This window comes from Halichoerus grypus, chromosome 13, assembly GCF_964656455.1.
Source record: "Halichoerus grypus chromosome 13, mHalGry1.hap1.1, whole genome shotgun sequence".
NCBI lineage: Eukaryota > Metazoa > Chordata > Mammalia > Carnivora > Phocidae > Halichoerus > Halichoerus grypus.
The window spans coordinates 80,370,706-80,388,399 of record NC_135724.1 but is presented as its reverse complement, the minus strand read 5'-3'; the positions used below and the strand labels follow the sequence as shown (position 1 = coordinate 80,388,399).

Here is a 17,694-nt window from a genome sequence, read left to right as displayed (position 1 = left end):
TGCTGTTCCTCTGCCTGGAACAGCATCCTCCTTGTTCTTCTTTTAGATCCCCCTAGTCCTTCAAGTCTCCACTTGGCCTTAGGAGTCACTTCCTTCATCTCTGTTTCCTGCCCTGGGTGGGTCACATGTGCCCACAGCCCCCCAGGCCCACTTCCACCCCTGCCTATACTCCATGGTATTGTACTCTGCTTAACTGTCTGCCTACCCCCTACAAGACTCTGAGCGGGAGCTTTGGGAAGGATGTGTATTTCCTAGCATGGAGCTGGAATCCTAAGAGGGACTCGGTAAGTCTTTTTTGAACAAAAGAATATCCAATGTGTCCTGGACAGTGGGGATGACCCACTGATAAGTCCCAGGGAGCAGGAGAGCCAAGAGTAAGGCACAGAGTGTGAGAGGGAAGTGAGAAGGCCCTAGACAATTGTCAAGAGACCCCAATATTGAGGGAGACAGGTAGGTCTGCATGAGGTTAGGCAAATGGTGCCCACTTGGATTCCAGCTCTAGATAGAATTTTAACCCAGGCCAAATAACCATGTCCCAGAAAGATCTAGAAGGTGTGCCCAGCAGGGCCCCTTTGGGACAAGGGTCCTCACCACCTCCCTAGAAAGGCACATCCAAGATGGTTTCAAAGAAATCTGTGTAGTTCCCACACAGAACCTGGTGCTCTGAAAACAAAAAGGCTCTCCCACTCACTACTTCTGGGGTGTTCGGTTCACCTCCCTCTCACTTTCATGGTTAACTAGCTTCTCCCCTGGTGAGCATCAGCAAAGCATGGAGATGAACCATGCTTTCAACTCGTTGGAGAAGGGCTCTCTGTGCAGGCTTTCACCCTTTGAAAGCAATAAGCAGGTGGCCCACCCCGGGCTGCCAGCCACTGTCCTCTCCTGCCTCTGCCCATCCTCCACCCAGGAACCATGTTTGTTGACCATGAGAAGCTGGTGTTTTGCTCTTTCAAACAAGTCTGAACCCCAATTCGTTTCTCAGTAACTTGATACTCGTTGGTGACGACCGTGGTTTCTCATCTAGCATTGTTATTGATTTGGTCAGAAGTAATTAAGGAGATAATTCTTACTCAATTACATTTCCCTGAATTTCCTGAGGTTGCTAAACTCTGCTCCCCGGCTGTATTTTCTTTTCTAAATTAATTTTGTCTTGACTTCGAAATGAGAATGGATATTAGGGGCTTGTTGTGCTTGTTGGTTTTCATAGGAACAAAGTGGGGCTCTGTATTTTCATTGCTTCTGAATAGCGTTCTCAAACTATTTTAATTTTTTAAAAAAAATAATGTAAAACATACACTGGTTAAAAAAAAAATACCAAAGAGTAGGAGTCCCTCTTCTGAGCCCACTTTTCACTACTGAAGGCATTCCCCAGGCTGCCACTTCTAACAACTTGCCTATTATTTCTTCCAATGATCTACATTTCCAAATTATTCAAGTTGCACTTCAATTTCTCAGCTTATATGTTTAAGACTTTAATGACTTCCTGCTATGAAAAATGGGGATCTGGCCGCTTGGCATCCTTACACACTCCCAACCTCCAAGCCCCATCCTCCCCAAAATAGTATTACCTTTAGTTCTGTCACCGGTTAATTCTGCAACTTTAAAAAATGTGTTATTAGGACAGTGAAACTCTTCCGTATGATACTGTCATGACAGATACATGTCGTTAGACATTCATCCAAACCCATAGAATGTGCATCACCAAGAGGGACCCCTAATGTAAACCATGAACTTGAGGTGATAATGACGTGTCAATGTAGGTTCATCAATTGTAACAAGTGCACTCCTCTGGTGGGGGATGCTGACAATGCATGTGTGGGGGCTCTGCACGTGTGGGGGCAGGGAATATATGGGAAAACCTCTGTACCTTCTGCTCAATTTTAAAAGAAAATAAGATAAAAATAAAGTCTTTTTAAAAAGCTATGTTACAGTTGCATTTCTGTCCCCATTCACCACAGAGAGTATCTCTGACTCCTCACTTGATAGAGGAATAGTTCAGCTCGTCATCTCTCCTTGGGTCTTTTACTACTACGTTTACATCATCAAGATTGACAGGCTGCATTCTGTTCTGGGCCCAAGGTTCAGTTTTCTGGGCTTTGTCTAGGAGTTGAGTCTAAAAGCCGAAAATCAAAGAATATTGCAGCTTTACTTTCACTGGTTCATCCACCCACTCAACAACTAACTGCCAAGAAACCACTCTGGTTTGGCCTTGTGCCAGAGACCGAAGACACCATGTGACAAGGTCACACTCCCTGCGAGCACTACGAGGCTAGAATTTCGAGGAGGGTGGGAAAACACACAGTCTACAACACAAGCATAAGAGCAGCTTAAATCAGTGGTTTTGACTTTTACGTTAAAAACAGGAAACATGCTAAGGAGGTAAGCTGAATCTAACAAATATTTTAAATGAGAACTGCTGGTTTTCCTTTTACTTTGTGAATATAAGTAGAGTCTTGGTGCTCAAACCATGGCCCACTTGCCTTCCCCACAGTGATCCTCAGGCCAAAGCCAGAAGACTAGATTTTACATACTGGGGATTATATCCTTCCCCCAGGGATGGAGAGCCAGTGAGAGGCATCGTAGCTGCAGTTTTGTTTTGTGTTTATAAAGCTCCTTCAGTAGGGAGCCTTTGCAGCATTGGATGCACTGATCCAGAACACACTGGCTGGAAAACTCACCCTGAGGGCAGCTGGGAACACACATCTGCTCGGCATGAGAGGTGCCAGACCAGTCACCACGATGTCCACGGGGCCAGTGCAGGACACCGAGGGGGCCTCTGGGGCCATGGAGGGAGTATTCTGCCCGCCCTTGGCGTGACTGCCCCATCCAGGTGGTACAGCGGGTCTGTGTGTGTGTGCGTGCGCATGTGCATTTGCTTATTAGAGTATAAAATCTCTCTGGAAGGATACACAAGAGCTTGGTAACCCTTGTCCTCTCTGGGGAGGGAAATGAATAGCTTGAGGACAAGATGTAAGTAATATTTTTTAACTACATACCCTCTTATTTGTTTTTGAACCATTTGAAAATGCTGCCTATTCAAAAGAAAAACTAAGATTAAAAAAATGAAATAAAACTCGAGGTTTCATCTTCAGTCCTTAGCTAGGGCTCTCAACTCTGAGCTTATTTGCTGAAGTGGCTTCTCATGGCTTCTCGGCAGCATTACCAGCTTTGGGCATATTTTCTCCTGCTTGGGGACGTCCGGAGAACCTTCATCGCTCCCCCGCCCGCATCATACCCTACATCCCAACCCCTCGTGGGTCCCTCTGTCTGAAACCATTCTCTCTCCACTTTTTGTGTTCAGCTCAGTCAGAACCTCGGCCAGTAAGCTCCCCTCACCAGCCTCAAGCTGGGGTCAGTTCCTGAGCATCACCACGTTACAGCTGAACTGCCTGTTTGATACCTGTCTCCCCCACTAGATCGTGAGCTCCTTGAGGGCAAACCCGACCGGTTTCTAATGCATAGTAGGTATTTAAGAAATATTTGAGCTTCTCTTGCCCCTCACTCAGTGTCCTACCAGGCCCACGTAACTTGGCATTGGCTGGCATTCTGAAAACAGCATTGTAGAAGTCATATCAATGCGGGCGCCTGGGTGGCTCAGTTGGTTAAGCGACTGCCTTCGGCTCAGGTCATGATCCTGGAGTCCCTGGATCGAGTCCCGCATCGGGCTCCCTGCTCGGCAGGGAGTCTGCTTCTCCCTCTGACCCTCCCCCCTCTCATGTGCTTGCTCTCTCTTATTCTCTCTCTCTCAAATAAATAAATAAAAAATCTTTAAAAAAAAAAAAAGAAGTCATATCAATGCAGCCCTGGACACACAGGAAAGCTCATCCCCAGGGGAATTCAAGCCCCCAGCAGCAACTCTGCACCTTCCATCTTTTCCCTTTCACCATTGCTTCTGCTTCTCATGTGGAAAATGAGGTTAAATGAGTTTAACCAATGGAAGGCTGGGTTTCTTTGGACCTTCAAGGGATTCACTGGGATTTTGTAAAGATGTTGACTTCATCTACTTCCAGGGAGAGAGAAAAGAAACTGAAGACGCATGTGGGGCTTACCCCCCCCCCCCACACACACGTAGGTAAAGTGCCTGGCACGGGAATGGCAGTTGTATGTCTCGATGCTACTTTTCCTTCCTGGAACCATGGCAGACATTGCTAATCAATCACAGAATTCTTGGGATGAGATCGGACTGCAGGGAGCTCCAGACAGCCACTGCTATTAATGTAGATTGAAGCTGGCCCTCAAGGCGGAGCCCATTTGCCATCTCCAGCCCTAACCCTTTTCCAGACACATGGGAGGTCCTGAAAATTTTAGGCATAATTATTTAGGCATAAATTTAGGCATGATTATCAAACAGAAGTCCTGCTGGCAAGATGGTTGTTACATCCTAGGGCCCGTATCCAGAGGCTCCTCTGGGACTTTGAATGACAGCCCATCATACGGATTCCCATTGGCTACTGCTGCCCAACCGCTGGACTGGGGGCCCCTCATACCTAGTCTTTCAAAAGAGCGTAGGAGATTAATGTATTTTATTAATTTTTTTTTAACTGGGTGGCTATAGCACATTGGCTGCTGGCATGCCAGCTCACTCCCAGGGCTGTTGGGGGCTCACTGATGCTGGCAGCCAATTTCCATTTCAATCAAGTGCGAGTGGAGGGTGGCGGATTAAGAGATAGAAGGAAACCTGGGCTTGATTGAAAGCTATGGCATCTAGCGCCACCTACTGTTAAATCACTGCATCGCTACCATTGCTGACTCTCCAGGTTGTTTGATAGTCTTAATCTGTCCTTCATGAGTGTATTTGGGAATATTTTTGTAATCTCACTCAAGTTATACTTTTCGTCTTTAATTTATGCTTCAATTTTGTAAAAATTCCACATACTTATGATATAGTGATAATGACAGTAACCTTCTCTGACATGTCTGGTTCACAAAGCCTATATACCAAGCTGCTTCTCACAGCGTCGTGGCTGAAGACTGGGCAGGTGCCAGGTGGGAAACCTGATGTACAGAGGAGAGTGACAGACCTTCAGTCACACAGCTAGAGGGGCAAGGAGCTGGGACTCTGAATCCACATCCCATTCTCCCTCCATATCGGTCACTCCTCCACCTCTGTTCTCCCCTGCACACCTTGGGGCCTGGCTCACACCTTGTCCGGCCCCTCAAAGCATAATTCCTACTTAAAAAATTCCAGTGTGTCCTGTGGATTTCACTGGAGGGTTCACGGAAGAGATGGAGAGGAGGGTTACTTTGAGCCCCATGGAGGAAAAAATCAATAAAACAGTCCTTTACACTAGTGCATTTTTACTGGATGTGAGTTGCCCTCTGCCCCACGCCAAAGCTCTCTCCCTACCCTCCATGATATCTCACTCTACTTTTACCAACTGGAACCCTTCATCCTCTCTCTATGCTTCTCCAGTACCCATCTTCACACTCATCTCCCTTCTCAACAAACCAATCACCCTCCTTAAAAACAAGGAGGATTTGAGGAACAAATTATGGAATAATGTTGTCTTTCCTCCAACACAAAGGATTGGAAAAGGCTTTGAATTTTCAGAGAGGCTTACTGGTTGAGGACCCAAGTTTTAACTACAAGAAGACAGGATGCATTAGAGTTCTCCGGAGAAACAGAGCCAATAGGATGCATATAGACAAAGAGATTCATTACAAGGAATTGGTTCATGCAATTGTGGAGGCTGACAAGACGGAAGACCTGCAGTTGGCAAGCTGGAGACTCAGCTGGAGACACAGTGGTGTATGTTCTAGTCTGAAAGCCTCCCAGCTCAAGACCCAGGAAGAGCTGATGTATCAGTTCCAAAGGCAGGGAAAACACTAATGTCCCAGCTCCAAGGACAGACAGGCAAGAGGAGTTAACTCTTATGGGCCTGGGGAGATGAACTTTTGTTCTATTCTGGCTTCAGCTGATTGGATGAGGCCCACCCACACTAGGAAGGGCAATCTTCTCTACTCAGTCTATTGATTTAAATGTTTAAACTCATCCAAAAACATCCACAGAGAAACACCCAGAATAGTGCCTGACAAAATATCTGAGCACTCGGTGGCCCAGGCAAGCTGACACCTCAAATTAGCCATCACATTGGGGTTCTAGTCTTGGCTCCGATGGCTACCCGTGTGACCTTGCACGACTTCCTCTGTGCTCTCCCTGTGAAATGGGTTTATTAATAACCGTGGGAAGAAGCAAATGGGATCAACGGCATAAAACGCTGAGCACGGTGGAGATGTGTAACAATTCCACAATAATTTGTCCATTTATGAGGCTTAGTCACTCCCCCTCCCCCCTACCCCACTCTCAATGCAAAAGAAGCCTGCACATTCCACATTTTCTGCAAACTTTTATATCCTTGCACCGCTAGAAATCTGAGTGTGTATGTGAAAGACCATCGTTTCTAAAGGTAGGAAATGAATTCCAAATGATTGTAAACACTGCACAGATCAAATGAATTCTGCAGGCCACCCCAGACTGACCTCTCTGTCTCTCATTTACAGATGGGAAACAGAGTTCCCTCGGTTTGCAGTCATAAATAAAGGAGTATGAATGTGTTCTAGTAAGTTCCAGTAAAAACTCCCGATTTACAAAAGCCAACAGCAGGCCATTGTTTGCTGGCCCCTGGACTAGGGAAGGATGGGGGGGGAATGGTGTCAAAGAGTACAAGCTACTGAGCTCCCCCACTGATGACCCACGGGCCCTTGGATAAGCAGCTTAACCTCTAGGGTCCTGGCTTTCCTTTCCAGCAACATAGGAATACGGGTACCTCATAAAGGTTGGCGTGAGGATTACATAAAACCATGCAAAAAAAGGCCCCCAGTCCCAGACTCCCCATCCAGTCCCAAGGCAAGCTGTCGACAGAGCTGGGGCCCTCTCCCGCAGAGTGGATGTTGCTGGTGACAGATGCGCGGGGTGGTTTATAGGATTTGACAGTGTGGAAGCCACAGAGGTGTGTCTCTTGGACCTCTCACCAAGAAAGAACTTGCCATTCAGCCCTAAGGAGTGCAGGTAGCTGAGAGCCTCTAGTTATTGGTACTTTCAGAGGGCAGGGTAGTTTCAGATCTCCCTCAGAGGGCAGGATCAACCCGGCACCACCGGCCAATGAGCGCCGGCCATTTCTGCCCTATGCTTGCACTCCCATAGTGTGCAGTCTTTGCTCTAGAACTCCCTGTTGCATTGGCTGAGGCTTTGTCAGATCCCCATCGTGGTGTGAAGCTGTCTCTGCCCAGTCCTGCTCTCTCCCTCTTTTCTCTCTCACAAGCTTATCCCAATAAGCCTCTTGTACTCCTGTCTCAGTACCTGCTTCCCAGAGGCCCCGACTGACACAGGTGTTGACTTTTTCCAAGATTCCAGGTCACTTATTTTTGTAGAAGGACCCTCACTTTTTATTTTTCTCATCATTCCTTCCTGACCACACTCAGACCAGGCATTTGGGGCAGAAATACCATGTAGGTGACGCTGTGTCCTCCCAGTGCATTGCTCCAAAGGCGCGTGACATCAGTTTGTCCCATCGCTGGTGATGCTGAGCGTGCTCGCGCTGGTTCAGGTGGTATCCTCCAGAGCTTGTCATTATGCAGGTACCTTGTTCCCTCTGTAATTAACAATTAACCTATAGGGTTGAATCTTGAGACCGTGATGCATTCATCTCGTCATTCAGCAATGATGGATTGAACTCGGGGCCAGACACTGTGTCAGGAGCTGGAGATCAGAAGCTCTCTTCACAGGGACCATTGTCATCCCTTTCCTCCCTGCCCCCCCCCCCCCAGAGATTCTTGCTGCTTATTCTGTCCTTAGCAGAGGACTCACTCCTCTCCCCTGGATGACCGTCCCCTTTTCCACCACCCCACTACTCCCCAGGCCCCCAACCTCGTTTCTCCCAGGTCCATAGAAAGATGAGAAAAACAAGAGTAACTGACTCAAAACACTCTAAAGGATGGCACCCTGCTTTCAGCGAGGAAATTCTTTAAGGAATTCAATAGCACATGCATATTTCAGCTAGAAGTGTCTACATGGGGATGAGGTCACTAGTTCTGGGTTATCCCTGTAGGTAGGTACCTATATTTATGACCAAAAAACAAAAAAACAAACCCTCATTCTCCCCAAAGGAAAGTACCGATCACCATCATAAACCCACCGAAAGCTTAAGTATCAGGGTGCAAGCAAAGACCTCTGGGCTCATGCGTATGCTCTTGCCATGGATCCTACCCACTCTCTGCCCATTTTGTTCTTTACAGCTTCTCCATGATGAGTCTGAAATTCGCTAATCATCTTGCTTGCTCCTCAGTGCTCTCAGCTTTTCAAATGGCCTCCCTTCCCCCTCACCACTTGACGGAGCATCCCAGCTGTTCCCCTTGATATCTGCATCAGCCCAAGCACATTTAGCAGGAATTCATTTCCATCTTAATCTGATTCTAGGAAGTAGATCATATTTTAAGAAATAACCAAGATGGGCTTGGAACATTCTTTCATAAAAAGACAAAGAACAACAGATATTTAAAAGATTGGCTTTCCAGTCATGACCTCCAACGAAGCATTCTGATTTTTCGTCATATAAAAATGTTTATGACAAAATCCAACAAAATTCAGTGGGCAGGCTTTAGAGGTAGTATCTGTAAATTAATAGCCAGAACCTGCTATCCCTTATTTAGCCCCCACTATGCAAAATGGGAATCAGAATGAAGTCATGGTTAAGAATACGTGCTCTGTTGTCACTTGAACTTGAGTTCAGATCCAGACTTTGCCACTCAATAGCATGTCGTGTTCACCTTTCAAAGCCTCAGCTTGCTTCTCTATACAATGAAAATAATCATATGGCAAGGTCTAAATGGAATCACGTATTTCAAATAAGAACACACTTAGAATAGTGTACAGCACACAGATGAATAGAAATGTTATTGGTAGACAGCATTAACTCCATTTCACAGTTGGGGAAACACGCGGAGAGTTGTCTGAGTTACTCAACTCCTCTATGACAGTACTCAAACCTGGGTCTTTTGGACAACAGAGCTTTTTCCATTCACTCCTGCAACCTCCCACTTCTCAGCTGTCAGGTTAAACCAAATCGCTTCCAAATGTTACTATTTTAAACAGTCCCAGCACATGAATATTAAATGTCGAGTACACCTGCCCAAAAACCATCCCCATCTAAGGCTCCACTTGAGCTGTACTCCTGCCCTCCACATTTATCAGCTTTTAACCTGACACATTACAGGATGTCATGTGGCGTTTCTCACAGACCTGCCGTCAAAGACGCATTTACAGATCAATCAGAAAAGGAAAACGTGGACACGGCAAGAGATTTGACTTTGTTTTCCAAGGAACCAAGAATAGAGGCCTCCGCCATGCTCTGCAAGTCAATGGAGTGACTGAAGGCTCTTAAGGCCAATGATACTCCCAAGGGAAGCCAAGGACAGAAAACTGAAGTCCATTGTCCCAGGATGGTTTTCATGAATCCCGGCTGGAAGCTGTCACAGAAAGCAAGGCAAAGGACATCCAAAGTGATGGTGATGGGGTGATCCTTAGCTTTTACTTTCTCCTAATTTTTTCTTTATCTTTTCTTGATCTTCTGCAATGTTCATTAGTTAGTCTCATAACCAGAATACAATCTTAAACGTAGAATTGTATAGATTACCTGGATAGGGAGACATTTTAATCAGTGTCAGCAGGGAGGAAATAGCATCAGCTTGTTTATCAGTATGGGACATAGGACATACAAATTTTGGTGCAAGAGGAAGTGGTCTGTGAGGATCTGGAATATACAATGTAGCTGGCCCTTGAACTACATGGGAATTAGGAGCACCGAACCCCTCCCACACACACACAGTCAAAAATCTGTGTATAACTTTAGACTCCCCCCCAAAAACTTAACTACTAATAGCCTACTATTGACTAGAAGCCTTACTGACAAGGTAAACAGTTGATTAACACATATTTTATATTTATATGTATTGTATACTGTATTCTTACAATGAATTAAACTAGAGAAAAGAAAATGTTATTAAGAAAATCATACAGAAGAGAATATACATTTACAGAACTGTGCTGTAAAAAAAAATCCAAGTGGACACACACAGTTCAAACCCATGTTGTTTAAGGGTCAGCCAAACTTTCCAGGAAAAGAAACTGGGAGAAGCAGGTGGGTTCTGGATACTTTAGAAACCTGGGTTTTGATAATGATTTTGAGAGAGAGAGAATGATCCCAATTCTGGATATGCATCTAAGCCATGGAAAATTCTAAAAACCTCAAACTTAGGATCCAAAGATTAGGAATATCCAACGTTACCATCTGCAAAGTGGTCCCTATTAATAGGAGAACCAGATTTATGGTCCAAAAATCACTGGTCAGCACCCAGAGCAGAAACTATAACCTACAGCCATTTGATTTTGGCCCTCATTTCCATTTTCATGTCCTGCTCCCCACAGGGGGCTGATCCTTGCAAACTACATTTCCCAGGTGCCCTCACCAGCGGGCTTCCAGGTAGGTTCAGCCAATAGGCATGAGGAGGAAATGGGAGGGTCGGAGGAAGGAAGAAGCCAGAGTATTTCTCCCTATCCCTTTACTCAGCTTCTGGCGGCTGCTCCAACTGAAACTACATCTCTTCCATGAGCCCACCCTCTGCCAGGTGGCCCAATTCCAGGGTTTTTGAAGTCTACCTCTCCCCTTAGCCCCTCTATCCCTGGAGGTGGTAGAAGCTTCTTTCTTTTGCCAATCTCTAGCATGTCATGCCATCCCTTATCTAGCTTTTCAGTTCTTACAACACCTTTATAACTGCTTCCCTATATTAATCCCCTGTATTGAACTACCTGCCATGAGCTCAGTTTCCTGCCTAGACCCTGCCTAATACAGTGTGCTAACATATACTGTTAACTTGCATCGCCCCAGACTCTCAGATGACTCAATTTAAAACAGCACGGAGGGCGCCTGGGTGGCTCAGTCAGTTAAGCATCTGCCTTCGGCTCAGGTCATGATCCCAGGCTCCCAGGATCCCAGGCTCCTGCTCAGTGGGGAGCCTGCTTCTCCCTCTCCCTCTGGCCCTCCCCCCACTTGTGCTCTCTCTCTCTCTCTCACTCTTTTTCAAATAAATAAAAATCTTTAAAAATAAATAAATAAAACAGCACTGAAAACTTACACTTAGCTTAATCCAATAGAATCAGTCAGAATTGCTTTACAAACATGAAAACACTATTACTTTATTAGATAACTAATACGGGTAAATTATTTTTAAGGAAGGGAAAAAGATGACCCAAATTAAAAATTGCTTACCCATAATTCAAACACCCTGAGATAATAACCCTATTAACAATTTGTTATATTTACGTCCAGCTTATTATGTCATTGCATATATACCTTGCCATATATCATTACTTTAAAACATAATTTGTATTCATGCATATATTTTGAGAAATATCTATAGATTTCTATGAATATGAATCTTAGAATTCTCTATGATCTAAGTTCTTTATATTTTTGTAACATTCATTTTCACTTGAAATTATATTCCTTTCCATAGCAACAAATACACATTGATAGCAACATTAAATAGTAGCACCAAATTCAAATGCATCATTTGCCATCATCTGGATAGACCACGATTTATCTTCTCAATGCTCATTGCTGGACATTTAGATGTTTTTCACTATTCATACTGCTGTGATAGGCATCCTCGTGGATAAATCTTTTAATCCTTTCTGCAAAATTTCCTTGGGTAAAAGTCGAACTGCTGGGGGTATGAGCATATGTGCTTTGAAGGCTACGTATACACATGACTAAATTGCCCTCCGGAAAGTTATAAAGATAGTGATTCTTGGATGTCTTGTACACTTTTAGATTGTGCTAATATCAAATGGTGTTGGTAAATGTCCTGACAAACAGAACTCCCTCATTCAATGCCAATTATTACCACTGGCTTATTATAATTGTGCTTAAACAATGGTCACAGTGAAAATGGGAGAATCCACTGAAATGTTGACATAATCGCAGGGATTGTGGAGTGGATCTTGTCCTGCCCAAGTTTTGTGCCCAATCGAGGGGCAACTTGGCTTTGCTGCTATAAGTTGGTCAGCACCAACCCCAGTGAATTCCCTTTTAGAGGCAACTATCAGTAGGCAAGATTGGGGGGGGGGGATATTTGTCATGTCATATTTGGAGAGTATCATATTTGCTTCCTGAAGGGGGTGAAACTTGAGACATTTAAGAGAGTGATGTGTACACAACAGTGAGTTCAAGCAGGGTTTCAATTGTGTATTTTCAAATTATCTGGCAGGGAAATTTGAGTGTGTTTGTTTTTTCTTTGTTCATAAGTATTTTTAATTCACAATATCTTTTAAGAAAGTTACTTTGGTCCTGCAAGAAAGAGTTAATGAGGTGCTCAGGAAAAGAGAGGGATTAGGAAGAGGTAACCTTGACTTCAAATGTTTGATCTCAACATGGCCAATCTCATTGCTTTCACAGCAAAATGCACCAGAATGGATGTCATCTGATGTTGATCACCCAAAAGAGGAAGGGAAGGGAAAAGAAGACAAGTTAGAATAATTCTTGATCTATTGACTGCCTTGGCACACCCAAGGGAGGACATATTTCAGATAGAAATTCTAAGGCTGCAGGTAACAGAAAATCCAATTCAAACTGGTTTAAATAATAAAGGAGATGCTCATGAAAAGTCTAGTGATGCTTGATCAGTTCAACAAGGCACCACGGAACAAATTTTTCTTTGACTCTCTTCTCTGCCTTCCCCCACATCTTCAACTGGAGGCTGGCAACCCTCATGGGCACAAAATGGCTACCAGCAACTCCCAGGGATATCTGCTTCTCCAATTATAGTCAAAGAGGAAAGAGGACGTCACTGCCTGTGGTTCCTCAAAAGATCTAGGAATCATGCTTTCTAGAAGCCCCTGGCAAATGTCTGCTTGCAGCTCATCTGCCCAAACTACATCACACGACCGTTCCTAAACCAGTCACTGTGATGGGGGATGGGCTGTGCTGTTTGGCTTCAGCCATTCAGGACCACCCCTGCTGCTGGTCCCATGACTATCTCCCAGAGTGCAAGTGCCCCCATGGGAGAGGGGCAAATGGTCTAATGAGGGAACTAGTAGCAAGAGGGAGAGGGAAGCGATCCCGGGGTGTGAGGAAAACAAATGTCCATTATGTAGAAGTTGTAGAAAGTACTCCCGGAGATCCGTACATGCCTCCATGGAGGTCTGTCTCCTCTCCCACTTCACCCATCCCTTAAGCTGAAAACTGACAGGTTTGCCATTCATTTTCAGCCAAGGGGTTGAAACAACTGGGTATATTAAGATATATTACCTGTAATTCATTGTTAATAATAACTACAAAGACAAAGTTGATACATGATTCCACTGTTTCATATCTAGTTGAGTTTATTGGAGGCTATCCTGGATGCTTTTTTTGTATCCTATATACTTAGTGGATGAGAAGGCGCTGCAGTGACATGTATTCTGGGGGATTGCCAGAGACTCTCCATTCTTTTTTTTTTTTTTAAGATTTTATTTATCTATTTGGAGAGACAGAGCATGCACAAGCGAACGGGCAGAGGGGCAGAGAGAGAGTGGGAGAGAGAGAATCTCAAGCAGATTCTGTGCTGAGCGCAGAGCCTGACATGGGGCTCGATCTCACAACCCAGATCACGATCTAAGCCAAAATCAAGAGTCAGACGCTTAACCTACTGAACCACCCAGGCCCCCGGAGACTCTCCATTCTTCATCTGAGCTGCCTCACACAGGACGTGTACTGGGTGACCCAGGAGAAAAATGGCTGGGTATCAGGCCAGTGGACAGGCCCTTCCCCCTGGCTCCAGACGTCACTCTCCACCCCCACCACACTGCCACAACGCTATTTGCCTTGGATGCAGCTATACTCCTCCTTTCCCACATTCCACCTAAAAGGCCCAGAGCAGTGGACATCACCGCACAGTTTCAATTCCAGAGAAAGCAGGTGATGAGAGCTGCTGGGGAAACACCACGCCTCCCCCCATGTGTCCGGTGCCATATTGTGATTTCTGTCGGTGAGCATACCACCAGTCCTTACTCTGCCTTTGGGAAAACGCCCTCCACACAGCGCTACCAGTTCGCCTTTGCCAAACTTCACTTGGCCACTTCCTGTTTTTTTGTAATCTTTTCTCTTTGTTTATCACACAGCCAAGTAATATTTATTGCAGAGCACCAGGAATTTCACAGAAGCTAAGGAAAAGTAAAATAAAATTCGCCATAATCCCACCCCCAGAGAGACTCCCTGCGTTTGGGGGCAGGGGACATGGCTATCTGTATCTTTGGAGATGTGCACATGCACAATCATTTTCCAAAAAAAACAAAAGCAGAATCGCGTGATACATATTGTAACATGTCTTCCCACTCAAAGAACTCAGACATCTCCGTATGTCAGTAAATATACTTCCATCATTACATTGTCACCACACTTAATTGCTGCATACTATTCCATTGTTTAGATGCACTATAATTATTTAACCTGTCTTCCATTGTGAAGATGTATAGGTTGGTTTCCAAGAGTTTGCTCTCACAAGCAGCATCCCAGTGAACAATTTTGTTGATGGATCTCCGTGCCCATGCAGGGATATTCCCATAGGATGCCTGACAGCAGAAGGATCGTTAGATCCGGAGGCAAGCGCACTTTGGCGGCACTTAGTATGCACTGACGAATCGCCCTTCAGAAAAGTCACTGCAATGCATTCTCCCACCAGCTTCATCTGAAAGGGCCCATTTCCCCAGAATTTCTTGAGATTTCCTTTGATTAAAAAAAAATTAGTATTGCAGGAATTCACTTCAAGACACAGTAATCCAGATAATGGTCTTATTATTGTTTCGCAAAGCTGGGGCTGAGAAAAGTGACTTTCATACTAGAATACAGTTAATTTAACTCTCTTCTTTACATTGACCTGGTATCAGCCTCTGAGCAATGAATTTAAGTCTTGTGAGGTTTCCCTTATGGCTAGGCAAGGCAAATGAATACTAGAAAGGGAGGAAAAAATCATGAACCACCACCTGGATAATTCACTCCTAAAATCCTGCTATGTGAACGGCGAGGGCGAGAAATGTACCTGGGCATCTTTACATTGACAAGATTCAGCTTTGCAGATCAGCTGCCTATGCCACCAACAACGATTTTTTTTTTTTACATGATTGTTAAACATTTTTATTTTTTTTTATTACGTTCATTTAGCCAGCATATAGTACATCATAAGTTTTTGATGTAGTGTTCAACGATTCATTAGCTGCATATAACACCCAGTGCTCATCACAACACATGGAACATAAGGAATAGAGCAGAGGACCACAGGGGAAGGGAGGGAAAACTGAATGGGAAGAAATCAGAGAGGAAGACAAACCGTGAGAGATTCTGGACTCCGGGAAACAAACTGAGGGTTACAGAAGGGGGGAGTGGGGGGATGGGGTAACTGGGTGATGGGCATTAAGGAGGGCACATGTGGTGACCAACGATTATTAATATTTAATTCTTTGCTTTACTTTGAGTATGATGCTAATGAGAGCCTCCATTTATCAAATGCTTGCTATGAGTCAGGATGTGGCAATGAATTTACTTGTCACAAGAGGTAAAAATTATTCCTCCACTCTGCTGAAGAAACTGAGGCCCAGAGAGGTTGAGTAATTTGTCCTAGATCACACAGTCAGTCACCAGACAGAACCAGGGTCAAAGCTTGGGTCTGCCTATCTCCAAAGCCCTTACTAGTCCCACTGTATATATGGCCCCTCTCCGGTGTAGAGAAGGTCACCGTGCCACCCAGGACCCCTCCAACCTGGTCAGAGATCTCAGATGAATGCACGGGATTTCCTGAAGCCTGGCTCCATTTGTAATGGTTGTACTAACACTTCTGTCTTTCACTTCTTGCCTTCCCATCAGGTGCCAGACAAGCCAATGAGGAACATCAAGTATATGGACAAGGAAATAATAAACCTCAAAAAAGACCTTGCACGAAGCCGGTGAGTGAGGCCAGCAAGGAATAACCCATAGACAACCTGACAGGGATAAGCAGGCTGTGGGGTGGTCCCTACAAGTCCTTGCCGAGTCCCAAGGTTCCCCCAACCCTAGATGTTGGGCAAAAGACTTGCAGAAGGGTAGCCCTTGTTTGGACTTTTTGGGGAGTACCAACCCTGGACTTACCTCTCCACCCTTGCTCATGCCAGCCCCTGCCTAGAATTCCCTTTGCTTTCCTTCCTGGACCTGAATCCAACTCAAGAGAGTTCCCACGTGCTCCAGAAAAATCTCTCCTTTCTACTCCAGGCGCACCACATGGTAGCCCAGAGTCAGAGAGACTCAGTCTCCAACACTGACCCTGCTACCTGCGAGCTGGTAACAATGGAGAATTTGTTTAGCCTTCCCAAGTCTCTGTGTTCTTGCCTGTAAAATGAATATAATATGCAATCGCTAGAAGGACTGGATGAAATAATGTATATAAAGTGCCCCCTTGCATAGCCTTAAACACAAGGCCGTCCATCTCCTCCCCCCACCCCCAACTCCTTCCTGTATTGACAGTGTGAGCCAACTGAGGTCCAGGACCATATCTCAGTCATCTCTGCGTGGTGAACTGAGCTTTTTCTCTCTCTCACCCCTTAACTCTGTTCTGGGACCTAGAACATTCCAAGGTGAGATCATAAATGGGACTCTTGGCAAAGCACCCCGAGGCAGAGTAAGGGACGGAGACTTTCACAAGGATGTGCGAAGAGGGCGTCATACAGGCGTTGTGGACGGCCCGTTTATCTTACGTGTCCCCCCCGCCGAGCCAGACCACAGACAGACTCAGGGCGACACATTCCCTTCCTTCCCCTCCCTCACCTGGAAGCCCTGCTGTCTCCACTGCCCACCTGCATGTCCACCCCTTCCCCGGCCAGCAGCACAGCTGATGGGACCAGATGGCTGAGCCCAACAGGAGGCTGGAAGGTGTGGGCGTGGAAGGTGGGGAGAAGGAATGATACGAAGGATTAAGGCACGTATAGACATCCACAGCGCCTCAGAAACGTAATGCAAGCCGCGCGTGTGATTTCAAGTTTTTGAATAGCCACACTGTTGTAATTCTAATACTGTATTCTATTAACCCAAGATATCCAAAGTGTTCTCATTCATCATGTCCTCAATATCAAAAGTATTCATGAAATGCTATATTCCATTTTTCAGACATGATGAAAAGTGACAAAGTGAAACAAGATGAGGAGTGATGAGCTTACACTTAGGGCACATGTCAGTTTGGATCACCCACTTTTCAAGTGCTCAGTGGTTGTTACGGACTGAATTGTGTCATCATCCCCCCCCCAAATTCATATGTTGCAGCCCTAACCCCCAATGACTATATTTGGAGATAAGACCACTAAAGAGGTAATTAAGGTTAAGTGGGGTCATAGAGGTGGGCTCCTGATTCATCAGGACTAGTATCCTTATGAGAAGAGGAAGGGACATCAGGAAGGTACTGTCTACAACCCAAGGAAGGAGCCCTCAGGGGAAACCAATCCTTACCGGCACCTTGATCTTGAGCTTCCAGGCTCCAAAACGGAAAAAATAAATGTCTCTTGTTTACGTCACCCAGTCTGTAGTATTCTATGATGACAGCCCAAGCAGACTAATTTAATAGTCAATGTTGAGATAATCCTGCAGAGAATATCCCCAACTCGAGAGCTGATGGACCTCAGTCTCAGACTCTCACGTGGAG

At 45.2% G+C, this 17,694-nt stretch overlaps 1 protein-coding gene across 1 annotated transcript in view; it reads left to right on the top strand.

Annotated features, from left to right (window-relative positions):
- Positions 1 to 17,694, top strand: part of CCDC60 (coiled-coil domain containing 60) — a 154,912-nt gene that overhangs the window by 54,120 nt on the left and 83,098 nt on the right. The window contains exon 2 of the mRNA XM_036121065.2: positions 15,894 to 15,973. Coding sequence (XP_035976958.1) covers positions 15,894 to 15,973 — 80 coding nt within the window. The remainder of the gene's footprint in view (positions 1 to 15,893; positions 15,974 to 17,694) is intronic.